The sequence below is a fragment of the Lepidochelys kempii genome, chromosome 20 (assembly GCF_965140265.1).
Source record: "Lepidochelys kempii isolate rLepKem1 chromosome 20, rLepKem1.hap2, whole genome shotgun sequence".
NCBI lineage: Eukaryota > Metazoa > Chordata > Testudines > Cheloniidae > Lepidochelys > Lepidochelys kempii.
In genome coordinates, this window is record NC_133275.1 from 3793839 (window position 1) to 3808874 (window position 15036).

A 15036-nucleotide genomic window follows, 5' to 3' on the forward strand; every position below is an offset into this window, starting at 1 on the left:
GGGTTTGTCCGTGGGGGAGCCCACTGCACTAATCACTGGAGGCGGGTGTGGGCACTGGGCACCCGTGGCCTCTCGGCGTTGGGGGAGCAGGCCAGCTGGCGGACAAATCCCCTGTGTATCCCCAGGCCTCCCTTAGGGGGTGCCAGGCTATGGGGCCCGTTCGGGCCATGGGGTCTCTGCTGACCCAGTCCCCAAGGGAGCAGGTGCTGGTAATGGGAAGGCTCCATTTCCCGTCAGCCCCCATCCTGTTCCTGCCAGTCTGGCCTTTGCTGCCTGACGCCCCCCTCCCCTCCCTCATCCCCCACCCCGGCTTCGCTGGGCCACTTTCCTGTGGGCACCAAAACTGCTGAAGCAGAGTGAGCTACAGGCGTCCTGTTCCCCCCCATCTCCCCTGTTTGATCCCCCCCCCAGCCCCAGCCCCAGCTTGCTCTGCAGGACGGGTCGCTCCCAGCAGAAGGAACCAGGTACACGCTACAGCTCTGAATCTGACATTGTTACGTACTTACAGTTACAATCCAAGAGATTAAAACACTGTACACAGCCACGGATCTCAGTGCTGGCTGGCCATGCCCGCACCCCCCCCCCCACATACACACGCGCCCCCCCGCTACTTTCCAGCCACGCCTGGGGCCGGCGTGGCCCCTGCAGAAGGCTGCTTCCTCCCCCAGCCTCCCAGACCCCCCTTCGCTGCCGACACCCGCTGCCGGTCAGTTACGTGCCCCCCACCCCCCCCCGGTTCAGACCGGTGGCCCCGTCCTCTGGAGCCCACGGCAGCGCTGGCGGTTGGAGGGACGGGGCAGCGTCCCTGCCCCCTAGGCCTGGCTCTGGCCTGCTTCTGGCGTCCTGGGGCCGCCACAGAGAGGGAGGGCAAGGCTTTCTTTGTGCAACACGGTAGCCGATACATTCATGAACTGAGCCACCCAACTGGTTTGGAAGAACGGGGCCGGGGCTCGGGGGGGAGCTGGGGACTGGCTGCGGGCCCCACAGAGAGCCATGGAGCTCTCGGGCCACTAAGCTCAAGGTCGGGCCCAGCCACTCGGCCTGGACCCCCCGGATCAACCCCTGCCCACGCCTGGACTTAAAGCAAGGACCGGCGGGAGTGGCTTTCAACTCAGCATTGGGGGGGGTAACGTGCCAGCCAGCGCCTCAGGCAGCTGCAGGGATGGGCGATTGGTGTGCGGGGTGGGTCGGTATTACCCTGATCACGTATCGAGCTAAAGCCTGAAACCACGTCACTCACAACAGCCACGTTCGGAGGCCTCGGCCGGGGGCCACAAAACACCAAAGGGTCACACGTGCCCTGTAAACATTGTGCCGGGGGGAGCTGCCCACCCAGCCTCTGGGAAGAGGCAGTGGGAGGGCGATTTCTGGCACGAGCCTCAATGCTCGGCGAAGCAAATAAATTAAAACAGGGTCCCGAGAGGAGGCTGGAAAGGCCAGTCAGTGGGGAAAGGGACGGGGCGGGGGCTTTGCACAACAGGAACGGGTTGAAAGCTGGATCTGGCTCTAAGGAGGCACTGTGCCAGCTTCTGCAGGTGTGAGCCAAGGGGGTGTCAATGCCCACAATGCCCCGTGCCAGGCGGCCCCCTCGCCCAGGCCTGGGAAGGGGGTGCTGCTTTTCAGAGAGGTGCTGACTGGGAGGGGTGGGCGAGGGGCAGCCCAGCGCCTCTGGCTGGGTTGGGAGCCTGGGTCAGTGGGCGTAGGCTGGCAAGGGGGGGGGTTGGCACCTCTGCCTCGGGTGGGGAGGGGGAGGTGACCCTGCTGGTAAGCAGCGAGGAGATACCTGCTCCCCCCCTCCCCGCCTCTCTGCCTGAGCCATCCAGGGAACCACCTTTTCTACAGCAGCGAGAACCCAGGCATCCTGACTCCCAGCCCCCGCCTGGCTCTATCCCACCAGACCCCACGCCTGATAGAACCCAGGAGTCCTGGCTCCCAGCCCTCTCCCCACACCCCACCCCCACTCTACTCATTGGACCTCACTCCCCTCCCAGAGCCATGATACAACCCAGGGGTCCTGACTCCCAGCCCCCCCTGCTTTAACCCATAAGCCCCCACTCTCCTCCCAGAAACCCCAGTGGAACCCAGGAGTCCGGGGCTAAGGGGCTGGCTGAGACATCGACTGCCGCTCGACTCACAAATAGTAGCAAGGAGACTGTCACCCTCTGGTGTTTGCGCAGGGCCAGTGCACCCAGTTGGGAGCCCCCAGCCGCATGGGGTGGGGGCACAGCTGTTCCCTCCCCCCGCCCCCCCGCCGACCGCCAATGGTTTCCATGGTGGAGACGGAGAGCAGGGGAACAGGGCAAGCTGCTTCCCTTCCCCCGCCTTCATGGAATGGGAGGGGCACTAATGGGGGGGCGCAGGGATTGGAGGTTCAGGGCTATGGCAGCTGGATCAGATGGATGGGGGGGGGGTTCACCAGCTCAGAGGCAGCTGCAGGCCCCACTTGGCCCATCACCCCCACCCCCGGTAAGTCAGCCCTCTCCCCGTGCTGCGGGTCCCTCTCTGTCCCTGGGGGGAGAGCGGGGGGCGCAGAGGCTGCAGGCCGGGAACCCAAACACCTTGGAACGACACTGAACATGTTTCACCGTCAAAGCTCATTACGGACAGGAACGAACGACCCCCCCTCCCCACCCCGGCCGTGTCCTTAAACCCCACGGGAAGGACGTGAGGGTGCGGCCGGCGGGGATCACAGGGCAAGTCAGTGCCAGAGCTGAGAACAGGACCCAGGAGTCCTGGCTCTCGGCCCTGTACTCTGACCACTAGACCCCCACTCTCTTTCCAGAGCTAGGAACAGAACCCAGGAGTCCTGGCTCTCAACCTTGTGCTCTGACCGCTAGACCCCTACTCCCCTCCCAAAGCCAGGAACAGGACCCTGGAGTCCTGTCTCTCACCTCTGTGCTCTGACCACTAGACCCCCATTTCCCTCCCAGAGCCGGGAACAGGACCCAGGAGTCCTGGCTCCCGGCCCTGTGCTCTGACAAAACTGTCTCTCTTTGTCCTGCATGTTCCCATCAGGGGAGACAGGGACATAACGAGCCGCACCAGCAGGGGCTGAGTAATAAATAGAGCATCAAAAATACAAATTGTCCGACACTGACCATCCTGGAGGATGGGGACGCCCAGCGTCCTGCCCAGCCAGCACCCAGGGGCGGCCTCACCTGGGCACCCGCCTCGCCAGCCGTGCCTGGAAAAGCTGGGTCCGTTGGGCCGAACGTCCCTTCGGCGTCCGGCAGGCGCGGCCCACATGGGATGAAGTTGTCCCCTGACCACCCCCCGCGTCCTTCCCCTCCAGCCCTGCGTCGGGCTCAGGCTCCGTCGCACCCGGTCCAGGTGGCTGGAGGCAGGCCCGGAGCCTGCTGGGGAGGGCTCTGCAGGGGGCCCAGGCATTGACAGTCTCCCCCCGGCTCTGGGCTGAGCCCCGAGGCCCTGCACGGGGCAGTCCGGCGGGGCTGGGCTGGCTATACCAGGGCGGTCCGAGTGTCACACCGTCCCATGCTGGCGGTGCTGCTTTTCCGGCGCAGGCTGGGCGTGGCGATGGTGCAGTGGCCCTCGCCGGGGCAGCCGTGCTGCAGGAGGATCTCGGCGCACTCCTGGCTCCCGGCTCGCCTGGCGTAGAAAAGGGCCGTGTGGCCCAGCGCGTCGCGGGCCTTCACTTCGATGCCGTACTGCGGACAGAGAGGCATGAGGGGATGAGGGGGTGCGGCTCCGGACCAGAGCGAGCCTGCCCCCCAACTGGGCACCAACCCGCCCCGGGGGGGTCCCGGAGCCAGGAGGATCGCCCCTCCGGCAAGTGAAACAAGCAGCCAGGGGCACCGGGGTGTGCCACTGGTTCGGGGGATCCCCAGGCTGGGCGATCTGGGCTCGTCACCCCCAGTGCGGGGTAAGGAGGATCCCATCTGTCCAGCTCCGGGGGGTGCACTGGGCTCTACCTGGCAGGGCAGGAGCCCTCGCTGGCTCTGATTGGCCGCCGCGTATAGGTCTCCAGGTACCCGTACAACTGGTGATGTCACAGACATTTCCGGAGCAACAGGCGGTGATGTCACAATGCCCAGGTTTATGACATTCACCGCAGGCCTGGGCGGAGCTCTGCCATAAACTCGCTGCCGGAACGCCCTCCTTCGCCCTGCAGCTGGCACCCCATGGGCCCTGCCAAGCTCAGGGGGAGCCCCAGGCAAAGGCTCTGTGGCTCCCCCTTCCCCATCTGTCCCCCGCTCGCTATGAGCGAGGGCAGCAGCCTCCCCTGTGCCGGGGGGGAGGGAACGGATCCCCCAACTCCCCATGCCCCGGGGTGCGCCAGGCAGCCGGACGTACCCAGACCAACAGCTGGGTGATGACCACATGGGGCAGGTCGCAGGCCAAGTGCAGGGCCGTGCGCCGGTCCTTGTCCCCGGAGCAGGTGTTGATCAGCTCCTTGGTGCTGTGTGCCAGCAACAGAAGCAGGGTGCCCAGGTCCTTCTCCTGCACGGCCCGGAACAGCTGCTGCCCCAGCGGGATCTCGGGGCTCGGGAACGGGGCCAGGAACACCCGCTGCTCGTACTTCGCCCGGATCCACGACTCCCGCTCCTCCCTGCAGCGAGAGATGCACCCGGGCGGAGATGAGTGCCCGGCGATGCAGACAGACTGGGCAGAGACGCAGAGCTCAGAGCTGGGGACCCCCAGGGGCCTGCAGTGCCTGGAGCCAGGTACCCCCCAGGATCATGCAGTGCTTGAAGCCAGGTATCCTGCAGGGACCTGGGCAAAGTCTGGAAACAGGTACCCCCAGGGGCCTGCAGTGCCCGGAGTCGGGTACCCCCCAGGGTTCTGCAGTGTCCAGAGCCAGGCACCCCCAGGAAACTGCAGTGCCCGGAGTTGGGTACCCCCCCCACGACAAAGTCCAGAGCCAGGTACCCCCAGGAACCTGCAGTGCCCAGAGCTGGGTACCTCCCCAGGGGCCTGGCAGTGCCCAGCTCATGACACCTGCAACCTCCACCCTGCAGAAGTCTGGCAATGCCCACAGCCTGGTGCCCACAGGGTCCAGCTAGGTGAGAGAGGACTGTTATTTCCAGGGGCCTTTCAGCATCGTCCCCCTCCCCCCCCCCGCCCCTTCCTGAGCCATTAGCTATTGCCCCCAGGAAACACCGGCCAGCTGAGTGGCAAACCCCACAGGGAGGCTGCATTCTTCCTTCTCTGCCTCTTTCCCCAGCAGCTCCCGCCCAGCCCCCGGGGGCTGGGCATGGGGCTGCCACCTGGGGCAGGGGCTCACCGGGACGACTCGCAGGTGGGCTTCCGGCGTCCCTGGGTGTTCTTCTCCCAGATGCTGTTGGCAGTCTCGTTGCCAATGGACGTCAGCACCAGGGTGAGCTCCAGGGGCCAGTCGTCGAGGTCCAGCGAGCGCACCCGCGACAGGTGGGTGCCCAGGTTCCGGTGGATGCCCGAGCACTCGATGCAGATCAGCGCCCCCAGGTTCAGGCTGGCCCAGGTGGGGTCTGGAGGAAGGGGGGGAGGACAGGTCCCCATCAGCACCACGGCCTGGGAACCAGCCACCCAGGGAGAGACCCCCGGCGCGAGCCTCGGTGCCGCCCGCCCCCCAGGAGTGAGACTCACTTGGTGCCCCGCAGTCCACACACAGGGAATTGCCTCTGGCATTGCGGATGGCCTGGATGGCCACCGCCTCGCTCTGGCTGTCCATCCGGGCCTGCAGGGAGCAAAGGGGGGGCAGTTGGCCAAGCAGCCGGGGAGCTGGGCACAGGTGCTCCAGGAGATCCCGGAGCCAGGACATAGACCCGCGCCCTGAGGTGTACCCCAGCTCTGGCCGTGGGGCTCAAGGTGAGCCACATCCGAGCTGAAACGCCCCCAGTTCTAGTCCTGGCAGTCTCTCCTCTGCCTTGTGGGACATAAGTGGCACCCACCTTGGGCTCCCCCGCTGCTCAGGGGTGAATTGCTTAGACCCCAGAGAAAGGGGTTTGACCCTGTTCCACCCCCAATACATGATTATGCCGGGAGCTGTACACTTTGGCTGCTGTCCCCCAGAAGTGGCTGCATTTCCCTCTCTGAAGGGACTGACTCAGGGCAGGCAGGGCCCCGCCCAGGTGGCAGGGCAGGGCAGGGCTCTGCAGGGAGTTCCCATGCTGTCCTGGCGGCTCCGCAGCCGGACGGCAGAGAGAGGACTCTGGGGAAATGCCCCAGGAGGCGACTGGCCCTGGGGAGCAGCTGGGGCCGCCATACCTTGTTTTTGCTGCTCTCACAGCACTGCAAGCTGGCAAGGATCTGGCTCTCGATCGCCTGGACCCAGGCGTCCCTCTCCTCGAAGCTGCTGGCCTCGAAGTGCCACGTCTGGCCCGTGCTCGACACGATGATGAACTCGAAGTTCTCCTCCTCTGCAGAAGGGAAAGGGGGGGTGGGGAGGGAGCGTCACCACCTGGGCACCCCACCGGAGCGACCCAATGGCTCTGCACGGTCAGGCTGGGGGAGGTCTGTCTGCCGGACAGGGGGCGGTAAGGCTGGCCGAACACCCCCCTTGCTTACAGGTTTATTTGTAGGGAGGACACAAAATACCCCTTTAAAGGAGCTGGGGCCAGCTGGGTAGTGTCAGGAGGAAGCTGGCAGCTCGGTCCCCAGCTCCCCCCTTACTGCTGGCCAGAGGGTGGCTGCGACGCGGGGGAACCCGGCTGGGAGGAGCGTACTGGGAGCATGCGGGCACGTAGCTAGCTGGGCGGGGCAGGGGCCAATGGCAAGTCGTCAGAGCAGTGCCCCGCCTTCATCCGGTGCCAGCCAGCACTTGCGGGATCGGCATGGAGCTCAGCACCCGGCTGTCTGCCCTGCCCCTTGCCCTAGGCACGGCCGGGCTCCTCCCCGCCCCGGGCGGCCGTCGGCACCACACGATGGAAGCACATCGACATGCATGAGTGACACCAGCACCGCGTGACGGCCGCTGCCCGTTACCTGTTTTATAAATATTTCTTAAACTACCAAAGGTTTTTAATTTCCACATTTTGCGCTTGGCTGCGGAGCGTCCGGGGGAGGGGGGGCAGCGGGAGGCAGGAGAGAATAAAGGGAGACAGTCAAGAGAAAAAGCCAGAAGACGGGGATCCCACCCGGAGGGGGGCAAAGCGCTGGCAGGGGAGGGAGGAAGCTGTGAGCAGTGTCAGCCACCCCCCCCCGCCCCCCCGGAGAGGTGGGGAGAGCTGGATGGGGGGGGCACGCGTGCTGGGAAGCCATTCGCAGAGCGGGAATGAAACGCTTTCTAGCATCCGGTGGAGGGGCCAGCATGTTGCCCGGTGCAGGGTCTGGCTGTCAGAATGGACCGGTATCGCCTGGACCGGGCCAGGAGGAGTTGTGCTGAGCGTGCCACCCTGGGCTGGGCGTGCCCCATGCCACGCTGCTCTGGGTCAGAGTCGCCCTGCCCCCCAGTCTCCGTGGCAGTCCTTCCCCGCCAGGGCGGGTCTCCATGGGTATGCCTACCCTGCAGGGTTCGAACTTGGGCTCAAGCCGAACCCACTCCTGTCTACACACAAATCGTGCTAGCCCAGGGCTTGGACCCCGGCTCCGGACCCCCCAGGGGCGGAGGGTCCAAACCGGAGTCAAGCCGGGACCCTGTTGCTTTGCAGTGTAGATGCCCTGGGAGCCCGCCGAAGGTGTCCAAGAATCCCACGGGCTGACTCTCTTTGTCCTCTCCCTCGAGGGCCCCCGGACTCCCCCTTGCCCCCCCTGCTCAGCTCCGGGCACTTTCTCCGAGGCCGTTCCCAGGATGCTCTAGGGCCCCCGAGCCAGGGGTGCTGCTCACAAGGCTGCCAAGGGGCGGCTCCCTGCGTTACCGCGCTGACAGCCTCCCTCACCTTCCGCCTGTCCCGTCGACCCCTCGGTTTTTGAGGGGGTCATCAGCTTCTTCCGGCGGTGCTTCTTCCTGTCAATCATGGGTGAAGGAGGCGGGTCTTTGCCGCTGGGGCTGGAGCTGGACACCCCTTCTCCGGCCAGGGACCCCTCTGCAGAGAGACAGGGGCGGGAGAAGTCACCCCACGTCTCTCCCATCTTCCGACCCTCCCCGCCCCCCCCCGGTGCCTGGAGAACCCCACTGGCATTCTCAGGGATTGGGAGCCAGCCACCGCCTCAGGCTCTGGAGAGGGATTTCTGCGGGCCCCTGGGCGCAATCGGGGCTCCAGGTTCTAGGTATCAGCCAATCTCTGGGGTCCTTGGGCAGCAAACAGCCGGGGTTTACCTGAAACATTAGCGCCTCCATCACCAGAGGTCCTGCTGGGAGCCCAGAGTGCCCCACAGCCGCCACGTACCCCCCAGTGGCCTTCCCTGCCCCCTTGCCGCTCGCCGGCCGTTGGCGAGGGATGCCGGGCGCTTCAGGGGGCAGCGCCGAACCTACCCCCGCCGGAGGTCTTGGTGCTGGCTGCCGAAGCGCAACGCTGGAGTGGCCGGTCCGTCTTCCCTGAGGCCTTGGCTGCTCGTTCTGTCGGGATGGTCAGCGCCGCCGGGGAGAGGCTAGCTGTGGGGAGAGAAGGGGAGCTGAGGGGTCTCCCCAAAGCGGAGGACCCTGGATCCAGCCGAGACAGCGCGCTGGGCTCGTATGATGACATATGGACCCACCGTGCACCAGTGAGCACAGCTAAGAAGCAACCCACTGGGCCACTAGGTGTCACCGTTGAGCTGTGTTCGATGGCTGGGCACAGGGCTCGGGCTGGGGGGGCCTGGAGTCACCCCAGAATGCCAGACCCTCCTGGGGCACCCAGCCCAGCCTCCCTCTCTGTCGCAACAGCCCCAAGTGCCCCAGCAAGAGCCAGCCCCCCTCCCAGCTGCCCCCCCCGTTGTGCCAGCCTTCCCTACACACACGAGCATCAGGCCGCCCCCCCTCCCCCCGCCTCCCTCACTTCCCTGTGGGCTCGGCAGCAGGGAGACGCCCAGGCCACCCTCCACCCACGGTCCAGGCACTGATGCCCCGGCTGGGAGGTGGCATGGGCTGGGTCCCCGCACAGAGCTGGGCCCTGCGGTCACTTACCGCCACCCTCGGGCGTCGGTCCCCCGCTCACGTCCCGCAGCAGGCCGTTGATGCTGGAGGAGGGGCTGCAGGCGGAGATGGCCCTGGGTGGGCGCTTGCCGGGCACCTTGACGGTGGTGCGCAGGAGGTCCATCCCCTTCCCGTGGGTGCTGTGAATGTAATCCTGGGGGGAGACAGGGAGTCACCGCAAAGCCCCCGGGCAGCCGCGGATCTAACTCCACCCGGCTCTCCGCCCTGTGTGCCCATCCCCACGGCGCCTGGCCTGGCCCCAGCCCACTACGGCGGGGTGGTATCCCCTCTCCCCTGGCGGGACGGTGCAGATTGGCCCCTGGTCCCGAGTGCTGGAGCTCAGCGGGCCCGGGGGAGATGGGGGAACCAGGAGAGCCGCTGAGTGAGCAACATCTGGCCGGGGGGCTGCTGATCTCGGAGCCAGGAAGCAGCTGGCACCCCCGGCCCCCTGCTCATGGCAGTCGGCTCAGCTGGGCAGAGCCCTGGCGCGGGGGGCGTGGCCAGGCACTTACGTTGATGCTGGGGTGGTAGAAGAGGAGGCCGTTGCTGGACAGGGTCACGTATTTCTTCTTCCACTCCTTGTTGAGGGAATTGCCACTGCGTTTCAGCAGGAAGCTCTGGGGGGAGTGAGGCAGGTTAGCCAAGGCCGGGAGGTGGGGGACTGCTGGTCATTTATGGAGCCCGTCCAGCCCTGAGGCACCTCCTCCCGCCGGCCTCGGCACGGACCCCGTGCCCTTCCCGGGGCTGCCTGCCGGCGGCTCGCAGAGTGTGTTATCCCTGCCAAGGAGGGCCCCCCCCATTTTACAGAAGGGGAAACTGAGGCACAGACTGAGGCTATGCCGGGTCACCCAGCCAGCCGGTGGCTGAGCTGGGAATAAAACCCAGGTCGCCTGGGTCCCGGTCCAGTGTTCTGTTCACCAGGCCACCACCTTCTCCCAGGGACCCCCGCGGCCGGTATCCCGCTCCGGGAGGGCCAGGGAGGTGGAGACAGCGTTTGCCCATGTGTGCAGTGGGCTGGCTGGGTGCACAAATGCCAGGGAGGCTGAGCTGAAGCCATGAGATCTGTGTGCATCCCCAGGTGTTGTGTTCCTGGGTGGGCATGCGTGTGCCGGGGGTGTTTGTGTGCACGCAGGGTGTGTGTGTTTGCTCTGTGTGTGTGTGTGTTTGTTGGGTGTGTGTTTGCTGGGGGGTGTGTGCGGGTGTGTGTTTGCTGGGGGTGTGTGTGCGGGTGTGTGTTTGCTGTGCGTGCGTGTGTTTGTTGGGTGTGTGTTTGCTGGGGGTGTGTGTGTGCGGGTGTGTGTTTGCTGGGGGGGTGTGCGGGTGTGTGTTTGCTGGGGGTGTTTGCTCGGTGTGTGTTTGTGTGTTTGCTGGGGGGTTGTTGGCTGGGTGTGTGTTTTCTGGGGTTGTGTGTGTGTGCATTTGTGGGGTGTGTCTGCTGGGGGGCTGTTTGCTCTGTGTGTTTGCTCGGGGTGTGTGTGTTTTCTGGGAGTGTGTTTGCTCTGTATGTGTGTGTTGGCTGGGGTTCTGTGTGTGCGTTTGCTCTGTGTGTTTGCTGGGTGTGTGTTTGCTCTGTGTGCGTGTGTGTGTTTGCTGGGGGTGTGTTTGCTCTGTATGTGTGTGTTGGCTGGGTGTGTGTTTGCTGGGGTTGTGTGTGTGTGCGTTTGCTCTGTGTGTTTGCTGGGTGTGTGTTGCTCTGTGTGCGTGTGTGTGTTTGCTGGGGGTGTGTTTGCTCTGTACGTGTGTGTTGGCTGGGTGTGTGTTTGTTGGGGTTGTGTGTGTGTGTGCGTTTGCTGGGTGCGTTTGCTCTCTGTGTGTGTGTGTGCGTTTGCTGGGTGTGTGCTTGAGGGTGTCGCTGTGGCGAAGGAAAGTCCTGGGTGCACCTCTCGGGCACTGGGGGGATGCCAGCTGCCAGGTGGCGAGGGGGCCCGGCTGTGCCCGCGGCTCTCACCTGTTTGATTGGGATGGCGCGGCCGCTGCCTGTGCTGTCCCCTCTGCTCTCCAGGCTCCTCTTCTCCGAATCGCTCCCCCGGCGGTTCTGCAACGTGACAAGGAGCCCTCAGCTAAAGGAATGTGGCCCCCAGGGGCACCACTGAGCCGGCCCCAGGGCGCGTCGCTGTCCCGCCCCCAGGGGGCACCACTGAACCATCCCCAGGGCGTGTCGCTGTCCCGCCCCCAGGGGGTACCACTGAACCGTCCCCAGGGCGTGTCGCTGTCCCGCCCCCCAGGGGGTACCACTGAGCCGTCCCCAGGGCACGTCGCTGTCCCACCCCCGGGGGCTCCACTGAGCCTGCCCCAGGGCACGTCGCTGTCCCACCCCCGGGGGCACCATTGAGCCGTCCCCAGGGGGCACCACTGAGCTGGTCCCAGGGCACGTCGCTGTCCCGCCCCCAGGGGGCACCACTGAGCCGGCCCCAGGACACGCCGCTGTCCTGTCCCAGCCCCAGGGGGCGCCACTGAGCTGGCTGGGAGCCAAACCCACATGCCCATGCCCCACCTTCCCATGGGTTCCCAACCCCGGGCGGCTGTGGTGCATGGCTGTAGCCCACAGCGGTGTGTGGCCAGAGCGGCACGGGGCTCAGGGGAACGGCACCGTCAGACGCGCCCGGGCGGGAGCTCCGGAGATGGGGCGAGGCTCACCGTGAAGAGGCTGGTGCGGCGCTTGGCCCCGCGGTGCAGGGAGCTGGGGGTGCCGATCCCGACCGAGCCTTCGCTCCGCAGCTCGCGGTGGCTGATGTTGGGCGTAGACGGCAAGGAGGAGGAGTAATCGCTCGTGTGGCCTCCATTACTGGCCTGGAAAAGAGCCCCGGGCACCTGGCGTCAGCATCCCCCGGCCCGGAGCCACCTGCTGTCCATGGGCCCCTTTTCCCCTGGGCCACGGAAATGCCCCCCTCTGACGGCTCCTTCTCCCCGACGGGCTGGGGCCCAGGGAGCGCAGTGAGTATGTGGGGGTTTAGGGGTTAGAGGGGCGGGGGCGGGACTCCTGGGTTCTGTCCCCAGCTCTGGGAGGGGAGTAGGGTCTAGTGGTTAAAGCAGTAGGGCCTGGGAGTTAGGGTTTTATTCTCTGCCTATAACCTCGCCCCCCCCCCCCCCACAGTCCCCCAGGGCCAGGGCAGTGACAGCTTTTCCTATTGCCCCCCCGCCCACGGCATGCTTGTCCCAGTTGCCCTGGTTCAGCGGGGAGATGGGGCCCAGCTGGGCACTGTGGTGCCCTTGGGGCTGGAACTGGCCCAGCCGCCGGCTCCATGAAAGGGGCTGCAGGCCTGGAGGCGGCTGAGGCTGGGGAGGGGGTGCCCCTGGTGCTGCGGTGCCCCCCGCTGGCTAAGGGAGGCACTGGCTGCTGCCGCTGGCCGTACCTGCCCAGGGTGGATCCCGCCCACGGGCGTGGAGGCTGCCGAGTGGCTGGGGGTGCTGGGCAGGGACTTGCAGGAGGCCAGGAGCTGCTGCTGCTTCTTCAGAGTGACGACCTTTTGGGCCACTGGGAGGGGAAGGAAAGTCCCGTGAGAGACAGGGAGCCACGCGGACCCCGCCCCCCGAGGGAGAGCCCCCCCAGCCACGGTTAGAGGGATCCCCAGGGGACACACGGCCCCAGCCATGGCCATGGGGACCCCCAGGGAGACAGACCATCCCAGCCACGGCCACAGGGACCCCCCCGAGGGAGAGCCCACCCCAGCCACGGTTAGAGGGACCCCCAGGGGACACACAGCCCCAGCCACTGCCAGGGGGACCCCCAGGGAGACAGACCATCCCAGCCACGGCCACAGGGACCACCCCCCTCCCATCCCAGCTAAAGCCAGGGGGACCCCCCAGGGGACACACAGCCCCAGCCACTGCCAGGGGGACCCCCAGGGAGACAGACCATCCCAGCCACAGCCACAGGGACCACCCCCCTCCCATCCCAGCTAAAGCCAGGGGGACCCCCAGGGAGTCAGACCATCCCAGCCACAGCCACAGGGACCACCCCCCTCCCATCCCAGCTAAAGCCAGGGGGACCCCCCAGGGGACACACAGCCCCAGCCACTGCCAGGGGGACCCCCAGGGAGACAGACCATCCCAGCCACAGCCACAGGGACCACCCCCCTCCCATCCCAGCTAAAGCCAGGGGGACCCCCAGGGAGACAGACCATCCCAGCCACAGCCACAGGGACCACCCCCCTCCCATCCCAGCTAAAGCCAGGGGGACCCCCAGGGGACACACAGCCCCAGCCACTGCCAGGGGGACCCCCAGGGAGACAGACCATCCCAGCCACAGCCACAGGGACCACCCCCCTCCCATCCCAGCTAAAGCCAGGGGGACCCCCCAGGGGGAGAGCCCACCCCAGCCACGGCCACAGGGATCCATGGGGGAACAAACCACCCCAGCCCCGGCCACCTAGACCCCGCCTCGGGTCCCGGCCCAGCCCTTGGGTGAAAGGGAAGGAGCAGCGGGGGCCCCGTGGGGCAGACCCCCCTGGCCAGCGGTTACCCTCACTGAAGACCCGGTCGACGTTGAGGCCGTAGGTGGCGCAGGTCTCGTAGTAGAGACAGCGTCTCATGTCGCCGCAGAGCGCCCGGGCCTGCGGGTCCTCGATCACCCGGGGGTTGGTGGAGCTGATCTTGTCTGGGGGGCGGGAGAAAGAACGGCCCCTTCTCACCCGGACGGACGGACCGAGGGACGCCGGGGTGGACAGGCACCACCCAGCTCCGCACCACCGCCCCCCTCTGGCGGCCGGGCGCCACCCCCCGCGAGGGGCCTCGGGGCTGGGATCAAGTCAGGGAGGGGGAAAGACGCGCGGCGCGTGGAGGGTTAACGCCCCACACACCAGACACAGCTCTCGGGTCTGGATCCTGGGGGCCACCGGAGCCAGGGCTGGCTGCGAGGGGAGAGCGCCCCCTAGTGACCACGCCCCGCTCCCCGCAGCGCCCCCTAGTGACCCCCATCCCCGCTCCCTGTGTACAGAGCCCCCTAGTGACCCCCGCCCCGCTCCCCGCAGCGCAGGGCCCCCTAGTGACCCCCATCCCCGCTCCCCGCAGCGCAGGGCCCCCCAGTGACCCCCATCCCCGCTCCCTGTGTACAGAGCCCCCTAGTGACCCCCGCCCCGCTCCCCGCAGCGCAGGGCCCCCCAGTGACCCCCATCCCCGCTCCCTGTGTACAGAGCCCCCTAGTGACCCCGCCCCGCTCCGTGCAGCGCAGGGCCCCCTAGTGACCCCCGCCCCGCTCCCCGCAGCGCAGGGCCCCCCAGTGACCCCCATCCCCGCTCCCTGTGTACAGAGCCCCCTAGTGACCCCGCCCCGCTCCGTGCAGCGCAGGGCCCCCTAGTGACCCCGCCCCGCTCCCCGCAGCGCAGGGCCCCCTAGTGACCCCCCGCCCCGCTCCCTGTGTACAGAGCCCCCTAGTGACCCCCCGCCCCGCTCCCCGCAGCGCAGCGCCCCCTAGTGACCCCCACCCCGCTCCCTCTGTACAGAGCCCCCTAGTGACCCCCCGCCCCGCTCCCTGTGTACAGAGCCCTCTAGTGACCCCCACCCCGCTCCCCGCAGCGCAGGGCCCCCTAGTGACCCCCTGCCCTGCTCCCTGTGTACAGAGCCCCCTAGTGACCCCCCGCCCCGCTCCCCGCAGTGCAGCGCCCCCTAGTGACCCCCACCCCGCTCCCTCTGTACAGAGCCCCCTAGTGACCCCGCCCCGCTCCCCGCAGCGCAGGGCCCCCTAGTGACCCCCATCCCCGCTCCCCGCAGCGCAGGGCCCCCCAGTGACCCCCATCCCCGCTCCCTGTGTACAGAGCCCCCTAGTGACCCCCGCCCCGCTCCCCGCAGCGCAGGGCCCACTAGTGACCCCCATCCCCGCTCCCTGTGTACAGAGCCCCCTAGTGACCCCCGCCCCGCTCCCCGCAGCGCAGGGCCCCCCAGTGACCCCCATCCCCGCTCCCTGTGTACAGAGCCCCCTAGTGACCCCGCCCCGCTCCGTGCAGCGCAGGGCCCCCTAGTGACCCCCGCCCCGCTCCCCGCAGCGCAGGGCCCCCCAGTGACCCCCATCCCCGCTCCCTGTGTACAGAGCCCCCTAGTGACCCCCGCCC

General features: G+C 67.2%; 1 protein-coding gene across 4 annotated transcripts in view; it reads right to left on the reverse strand.

The window, feature by feature from the left end:
• Positions 1-478: 478 nt before the first annotated feature.
• Positions 479-15036, reverse strand: part of AGAP2 (ArfGAP with GTPase domain, ankyrin repeat and PH domain 2) — a 39586-nt gene continuing 25028 nt past the window's right edge. For 2 of the 4 annotated variants that reach the window (XM_073318624.1, XM_073318627.1), the window contains exons 6-19: positions 13452-13586; positions 12343-12464; positions 11627-11779; positions 10938-11024; positions 9502-9606; positions 8981-9143; positions 8351-8470; positions 7815-7961; positions 6922-6981; positions 6205-6356; positions 5584-5674; positions 5243-5465; positions 4312-4567; positions 479-3665 (exon numbers count right to left, since the gene is read on the reverse strand). In XM_073318624.1, the coding sequence (XP_073174725.1) occupies positions 3459-3665; positions 4312-4567; positions 5243-5465; positions 5584-5674; positions 6205-6356; positions 6922-6981; positions 7815-7961; positions 8351-8470; positions 8981-9143; positions 9502-9606; positions 10938-11024; positions 11627-11779; positions 12343-12464; positions 13452-13586 (2021 nt within the window). In that variant the 3' untranslated portion in view covers positions 479-3458. The remainder of the gene's footprint in view (positions 3666-4311; positions 4568-5242; positions 5466-5583; positions 5675-6204; positions 6357-6921; positions 6982-7814; positions 7962-8350; positions 8471-8980; positions 9144-9501; positions 9607-10937; positions 11025-11626; positions 11780-12342; positions 12465-13451; positions 13587-15036) is intronic. The other 2 variants (XM_073318625.1, XM_073318626.1) reach the window with 2 other exon arrangements.